The sequence below is a fragment of the Piliocolobus tephrosceles genome, chromosome 15 (genome assembly GCF_002776525.5).
Source record: "Piliocolobus tephrosceles isolate RC106 chromosome 15, ASM277652v3, whole genome shotgun sequence".
Taxonomy (NCBI): Eukaryota; Metazoa; Chordata; class Mammalia; order Primates; family Cercopithecidae; genus Piliocolobus; species Piliocolobus tephrosceles.
The window spans coordinates 107,283,282-107,291,261 of record NC_045448.1 but is presented as its reverse complement, the minus strand read 5'-3'; the positions used below and the strand labels follow the sequence as shown (position 1 = coordinate 107,291,261).

General features: G+C 43.9%; 1 protein-coding gene across 10 annotated transcripts in view; it reads right to left on the bottom strand.

Annotated features, from left to right (window-relative positions):
- Nucleotides 1-4,120, bottom strand: part of KANSL3 (KAT8 regulatory NSL complex subunit 3) — a 43,503-nt gene extending 39,383 nt beyond the window's left edge. For all 10 annotated transcript variants that reach the window (XR_004228489.1, XR_003306957.1, XR_003306958.1 and 7 more), the window contains exons 1-7: nt 3,961-4,120; nt 3,283-3,399; nt 2,952-3,053; nt 2,772-2,843; nt 1,535-1,609; nt 1,197-1,354; nt 13-76 (exon numbers count right to left, since the gene is read on the bottom strand). Coding sequence is in view for 7 of the 10 variants with exons in the window: in XM_026448508.1 (XP_026304293.1) it covers nt 13-76; nt 1,197-1,354; nt 1,535-1,609; nt 2,772-2,843; nt 2,952-3,053; nt 3,283-3,399; nt 3,961-4,071 (699 nt within the window). In the remaining 3 variants the exon portion in view is untranslated. The remainder of the gene's footprint in view (nt 1-12; nt 77-1,196; nt 1,355-1,534; nt 1,610-2,771; nt 2,844-2,951; nt 3,054-3,282; nt 3,400-3,960) is intronic.
- Nucleotides 4,121-7,980: the final 3,860 nt, after the last annotated feature.

Sequence of the window (7,980 nt, the reverse complement as noted above, 5' to 3'; positions counted from 1 at the left end):
ACAACTGTTTACCTGAATACATCTGTCCACCATGCTCTGAGTCAACCCTTCTGATTTCTTCTTTGCTTTGCTTATTCTAAGAAACAAAATGGATGACATGTTTACTTCTTAATTCCATGGCATCCTATGAAAACAAGAAAGTATTTCTTTTCTGGGCTATTTTCTAGCCCCAGGAGGGCCGTGTTGGCCTTAGGTAATGCAACCTCTCCGAACCTGTTTCTGTGTCTGCAAAATGGGGAATCATAACATCTCATTCATGAAGTTGTGGGGGTTAAACAAAATAACATATGTAAAGAAACCAAGCACAGTGCCCAGGACAGTCCGCTCCAGAATTCCTATACCTATAGCTTAATAGATCAACCCTATCCAGAACCCGGGAGGCGGAGGTTGCAGTGAGCTGAGATTGCACCACTGCACTCCAGCCTAGGCGACAGAGCCAGGAGCCACCTCAAAAAACAAAAAACAAACAAACAAACAAAAAAAGCTCGAGGTCGTGAAAGACAAAGATGGAGGAACTCTATCAAATTAAAGGAGAACGAGGAGACATGGCAACTAAATCCAAGTATGATCCTGGGCTGGATGCTGGACCAGAAAAATGACATTAGGGAAACAACTGATGAAACGTGAGTCTGTAGATTATAGTGTCATGTCGATGTTAATTTCTTGATTTGGGCTATGTAAGATGTTTAACATTTAGAAATCAGGTGAAGGGTATATGGGAATTTTTTTGTACTAGTGTTTTAACTTTTTATAAATCTGAAATTTCAAATATTAAAAAGATTTTTTTAATGCTGTCTTTTTTTTTTTTTTTTTGAGACAGAGTCTTGCACTGCTGCCCAGGCTGGAGCGCAGTGGTATCATCTTAGCTCACTGCAAGCTCCGCCTCCCAGGTTCATGCCATTCTCCTGCCTCAGCCTCCCGAGAAGCTGGAACTACAGGCGCCCACCACCGTGCCTGGCTAATTTTTTGTATTTTTAGTAGAGACAGGGTTTCACCATGTTAGCCAGGATGGTCGCAATCTCCTTTCCACCCACCTTGGCCTCCCAAAGTGCTGGGATTACAGGCATGAGCCACCACACCTGGCTAATGCTGTCTTTTAACTGAACCAGACTGGTCTGTAGTTACACTGACAGCTTACAGGCATATCTCTAACACTGTAACACAGTTCTCTTGCAGCACTAGGAGAATCTACCCACCTGAGATTGTCATCAGCTCCCCCAACTACCACCAAGCTGTTCTCAGCTCGGATCTTCTCCCGGAAGTCCTCCATGGCTTCAGGGTGACATTGAAGGGAATTCTGACCAATGACAAAGAGGACTGGAGTCTTCATATCCAAGAGGGGATCATCTACATCCTAAAACAGGTATAGGTTTTAGAATCGGCTTCCTCATATTCACAAAGCACTGACCCGGAAACTCCACTAAGAAGGATCAGCTGTGCAACTGCAGTCGGCCTCAGCATCAGCTTGGACAAGGTACGCATACTCACACTCCCGCTGCCAATGACCCAGCACTCGGCTTTACCACATTCTTACCCCTCTGGGGCCATCCACGGTAAGCAGAGGAAACCCAAGGCAGACAACTGCGGTGACATACTCCATCACTGACACCTGTAAATAACATAACAGTTTGTCTAAAGGTCAACTGAGTTCATGGCACCTCAGCCAACCCAGAATCCAGGAGTGGTCCAGACCCACCAGAGAGTCTCACCTCTTCCTCCCCTGTCCTAATATCCGGGTGCATCTTCTGCCACAACGGCAGCAGTAAGAGCACAAGACACAAGGTATTTCATTCCATAAGCAGCCACTGCCCAGAGAACTGGGGCCCCAAGAGAACCCCAGCAGGTGGCTGAACCACAGGACAGAAGGTTCAATATTCCTACCCTGTCAACTCCCTCAACTAGAGCCCTCCTGCTCCATTTGTCTCCACAAATAGTAAATATAGTCAAGAGAACACAATGTTGCCACTCACCCTTAAGTGAAAAAAAATTCTCTCTATTGAACTTAATGGATAGTTACCAGACAGCCTGGATTTCTTGGAGCAACTGCTAAGGCCCACCATCCTGGGAGCAGGGACTATGGGGACCTTCTTCCTCTCATAGCTATCACTTGACTGGATGGGTGCAGAACAACCCCAGAATGCTGAGTATGCCACAATTTTGCATGAAGCAAAATTAAGGCTTTGGACACCTGAGGGACACTTACACAAACTGACAGACATACAAATGTATGTAAAATATGAAAATATTCCTTGATGTCTTGGAAAGGGACTGAAATGAACACAGCATCAAATTCCAGAGCTATTAATATTTGCCAGCTACAATTATTGTTGTTTTTTAGGTGGGAGAACAGTATGGTACTTATGTTTACAGAAAAAAAGGGATCCTTTTATTTTTTCCACAGATATATGCCAGTGTGTGTGTGTGTGTGTGTGTGTGTGTAAATGCTATGATATTTGGGATTTTTCTTCAAAACAATCTGGGGGAGGAAGAAAATGAGTGAGATGAAACAAGCCCAGCCAAGAGTTGATCACTGGTAATGCTGGGTGAGGATCCTGGGGGTTAATTATACTATACCTGCTTTTATTTCTGCTTAAAGTTTTCCTAAATAAATTAAAAATTGTTTTAATAAAATTTGTCCTCTAGTTTAAAATGCAATTACATAGGTAAAGTATCTAACGCAGAGCCTGAAACATAGTAAAGGACTCAATGGTAGCTATCATTAGTGGTATTCCATCCCAGAACAACCTCCAAATAAGACAGAAATTACTTACATGACAGGCCACCAAAGCTCCTGTGTTCCAGCCAATCAAGATAATGGGTTTGTGTGGGAAATGGCTGTGAATCTTCATGGGAAGAGAAAGAAGACAGTGAGACAGGAGGCCAAAGATGGGTGCAGAACAACCCCAGAATGCTGAGTATGCCACAATGCACTGAAACAGGGGCATTCTCACCTCCAGCACTTTGCTTCTCACTGCCCCGATCATATGCTCAAGACACTGTAGAACTCCTACCCCACTGCCATTGTTCAGCAGATGGGTGGCTACAGGGATGACCTGAAGGAAAGAAGTAGCCCCCACACCAGCAGAGGTAAGTTTCAAATCTTTCAATTCTGTTTAACCTACCCCAAACCCTTTCAACCTTGGAATTCCACATGAAAGAAGGGTCAGAGGAGGCTCCACATTCAAGTTATCCATTTTGACCTCCCTCCCACATATTCTTCTCCTCAATTCTCCAAGACTATATTCCCTGCCAGGAGGGAGTTCCTCTTGCCCCTACACATACCTTGCCTAAGCAGGAGAGCTGAGACTGCCAGAAGCGGTGGCGGCGTGAAGCGGGAAACACAGAGCTGGAGGGACCCGAGGAGGCGATGAGAATCAGGGGAGAGCCAGGGAGTTTGCTCTAAAGAGGAAGAATCCCACCCAAAAACCAGGTGAGTGAGAAGTTTTCTTCCATGAAATTCCAAGTATCACAATACCTTTCTCATCCCAACCAATGCTCCTTTGCTTGTGAAATATGTTAAGCACTATACAAAATAAATTACTAGTAATAGTTAAAGAAGCCGGTCAGCTGCACTGGCTCACACCTGCAATCCCAGCACTCTGGGAGGCTGAGGCAGGCGGATCACCTGAGGTTAGGAGTTTGAGACCAGCCTGGTCAACATGGTGAAATCCTGTCATTACTGAAAACACAAAAATTAGCCAGGCATGGTGGTGCATGCCTGTAATCTCAGCTACTCAGGAAGCTGAGGCAGGAGAATTGCCTGAACCTGGGAGGCGGAGGTTGCAATAAGCCAAGATCATGCCACTGCACTCTAGCCTGGGCAACAGAGCAAGATTCTGTCTCAAAAAATAATAACAACAAAAAATAGTTAAAGAAGCCATTTATCCTCCTGCCAAGGTTCTAAGGCTTGAGTCTAAAATTTGTATGTGCCATTGTTAAGTCCTGAGCCATCCAACTTACTGGTTTGTTATGAGAAAGCACGCCCACAGCAGGGTCCCAGGGTCTCTTCAGTAGGAGAGACAAGGCCTCAGCTCCTGCAGCCCCAGTCTTCGTGTTAGATGACACAAGCATCCGGTCAATCAAGGTTGGGATCTACAAAGAAGAGCAAAGCTGATTCCAGTGTAAAGCAGGAGACCTTTCACCACCAGCAATCCAGCAGAAGAGCACGGCCCCACTCTAAGCCAGACAGACTTCAACTAAGCCTCTAAAAACCTCCTCAGGAGCAGCAGTATATGCAAACAAACGGGTGAAAAGTATGCTCCCACCATGAAAAGTGAATGGGTACAATCCTTTGGAAAGCAGTCTGGATATGTAGCAAAGGACTTAAATGTACTCCCATCCCTTTTCCAAATGTTTCTACTTCTGAGAACCTTTCCAAAGAAAACGTTATCAGAAACAAAAAACACACACAAAAGGATAAGGAGAGTTATGCACAGAGACAAATTAACTATGAACAATAATAAAGTAAAAACAATTTAATATATGTATGTATACGTAAGGGAGTAGTTTAGTCAACTATCTACCTAATTGGATATTAACAATTATTTTCAAATATTTACAAGAATTTATTTATGTATTTATTGAGACAAAGTCTTGCTCTGTCGCCCAGGCTAGAGTGCAGTGGCCTGATCTTGGCTCACTGCCACCTCTCCCTCCTGGGTTTAAGCGATTTCTTGCTTCTCAGCCTCCCAAGTAGCTGAGATTACAAGCGTGCACCACCATACCCAGTTAATTTTTTGTATTTCTAGTAGAGATGGAGTTTCACCATATTGGTCAGGCTGGTCTTGAACTCCTGACCTCAAATGATCCACCCGCCTCAGCCTCCTAAAGTGCTGGAATTACAGGTGTCAGCCAATGAGCTGACAAGAATACATAATAACATACAGAAATAATTTTGCCAAAATGTTACAGGTAAAATAGAAAATATAAAAATTATCTCTACTCAAAGCTGGGCTCAGTGGCTCATGCCTGTAATCCCAGCACTTTTAGAAGCCAAGGTGGGCAGATCACTTGAGGTCAGGAGTTCGAGATAAGCCTGGCCAACATTGTGAAACCCTGTCTCCACTAAAAATACAAAAATTAGCCAGGCGTGGTGGCACACACCAGTAATCCCAGCTACTTGGGAAGCTGAGGTACGAGAATCACTTGAACCCAGGAGGTGGAGGTTGTGGTGAGCTGAGGTCATGACACTGCACTCCGGCCTGGGCTGCAGACTGAGACACTGTCTCAAAAAAAAAAAAAAAAAGAAAAGAAAAAAGAAAAAATTTATCTCTACTCAGAAAAAAAGACTATAAGAAAATATGCTGCACACCTGTAGTACCAGCTACTCAGGAGGCTGAGACACAAGAATCACTTAAATCACTTGGCAGAGGTTGCAGTGAGCCAAGAGCATGCCATTGCACTCCAGCCTGGGCAACAGAGGGAGACTGTCTCAAAAAAAAAAAGGAAGCCAAAATGTTAATAATGATCTCTATAGAGTTTATGGGTGACTTTTTCCTTTACAGATTTCTATGTTCCCTAAATTTCCTCAGTGAGTATCAGTTGATTTTATAATTTTGTTTAATCTCCATTTTCTTCTAGAGTACTGCCTTCAAGCTGTGGTGTACTAAATAATCCTGTTATTATGTACAAATATGTATATCCTGCTATACCATGTACAGTATACTTTATCTCATGTCTGTTTTTTACCATCTACCAGAAATGTAACATTACAGATGTGCAAATATAGGTTTCAGACATGTTGATGCTTACACTGAGAAGAAATATCTGCGAATTCCATGCTACCCACAAAAGGTCAAAATGACCTCGGGGAAAGGAAAAATGTTTTAATATTACAGGCAGTTTTCAGAAAAACAAAAAGGTTTTGAAAAATTGGAGAATAAAAAGTGCTACGGTTTTGATGCAAGTTGTAAAACTCCAAAAATAGCAGAAGATAAGTTGCTCTTAATTTAAAAACAGAGACACTAAATGGATTTCTATATGAGAAATTAGAGAATTATAACGATTAGACTTGCTCTGTTTAACTCAGGAAACAAATATTCGTGCAACTGCTTTTACAAGGCACGAGGCTAGTACTGCAGAGGAATTTATTCTACAAGAGGTAAAAGACAAACACCCAAATAACGGTGGGGGATGGGAATAGGGAAAGACCGATAACTGCCATGAAAGAAACAGAAGCCCAAACTGCTATGATTCAAACCACCCAATGGAGAAGGAGAAGCTGAGGCAATTTTCATCTAAGATGCAGCATGTGAAATGAGACAGGCTCTTTGGAACAGGCAGGATTCCAACACAAGATGAGAGAAAAGCCTTCCAATCAGAGACAGCAGCAAGAGGCAAGAACATGCAGAGCTTCGTCCAGGCACATATGGACTAAAGTCAAGGATTCAAGTAAGGAAGGAGGAGGATGTAAAAAGCCAGTAGGAAAGATAAGACCAAACCAAGACCAAACTGCAAAGGATCTTCCCGTTCTTTGTAACTCACTCTAGAACTGTGAGCCACTCAACACTCTGAGGCAAAGGATCTGACCCTGGGTTAAGCTTTATCTAGCAGTACTGTATAGCTATGAAACCAAAAAGGCTTGAAACTTGCTTCCTGTCAACAAGGGATAATCAATAACTGACTTTTCCACTTGGAGCTGGGAAAACCAAGCTTCCCTGGTATTTCCAGCATTGCATTCACTCTCAACAGCTGACTAAAAGGCTAAGGTCTGTACCTTCTCTTTATCATAACGGATCTAATGGTGAAAGTAGCTGGGTGAAGAGCATGATTCCGTCCACCTGCGCTTTCACAGCCAGCAGGCACTTTAAAAGTAAAACAATCCTATAATCATTTATATCCTTTGGGAAACAACCAAAGTATTTATTGTGAATCTAAATATAGTCACAGGAAAATAAGAGTCTGATGGCAGAGGAACCACTGTGGAGAGCACAGCCCAGAGAGGATGTTGCCTCAAGTCTGAGGCCCTTGCTCACTGGTGTACCAGCGAGCCTTCCACCATTCCAGCCAACCCACACCATGGCCCAGCAGCATGGCAGGAAAGCACCCAACTATGCATGATGTGGAGCCCCCAGTGGTCTGCCATGCTCACAGTAACTGACATTCACACAGGATATGTCCAGTCAGTAACTTAAATAGGGCAGCAGTACAAATTCCTCCTTAAAGGGAAATTATGCTAGCCATGGTGAGTGAGGCAGCGTCACCAGAGAACTGAGACCCTGGACATTACCAACACTCATCTCCTACAGTGTATTCACCAATGTCACACTTTTACCGTAGGTAGAACGCTGAGGAGAACATATGTGAAGAGGCCTACAATACTTCTGGGCCACCACTGTCTGGGCCCCATACTCTATCTGCCCACCACTCACCTCCCAGGTCCAGGGTTTCTACTATAGGGGAGCAGTAGGGGGGAAAGTCTGGGACTCCCTTTTCATTTGTCTCTTTCTTCACTAGAAAATATACTCCACGGCCGGGCGCAGGGGCTCAAGCCTGTAATCCCAGCACTTTGGGAGGCCAAGATGGGCGGATCACGAGGTCAGGAGATTTGAGACCATCCTGGCTAACACGGTGAATCCCCGTCTCTACTAAAATATACAAAAAACTAGCCAGGCAAGGTGGCGGGCGCCGGTAGTCCCAGCTACTCGGGAGGCTGAGGCGGGAGAATGGCGTAAACCCGGGAGGCGGAGCTTGCAGTGAGCCGAGCGCCACTGCACTCCAGCCTGGGCAACAGAGCAGGACTCCGCCTCAATAAAAAAAAAAAAAAGAAAGAAAATACACTCCACCAGAGAAGGGACCAGTTTTGTTTTGCTCACCCCAGTACCTGATACACATAGGGCTCAAAATAAGTATTAAACGAAAAAACTAATGTCAAATTTCCTACCATGAGTATCATTAATGTATCTAGTCCTGAGTTTTATTTCAGCACTAAATGAGGCTTCTAACAAACTTGGCACCCTTTAACTTAAAAACAGATAAGAA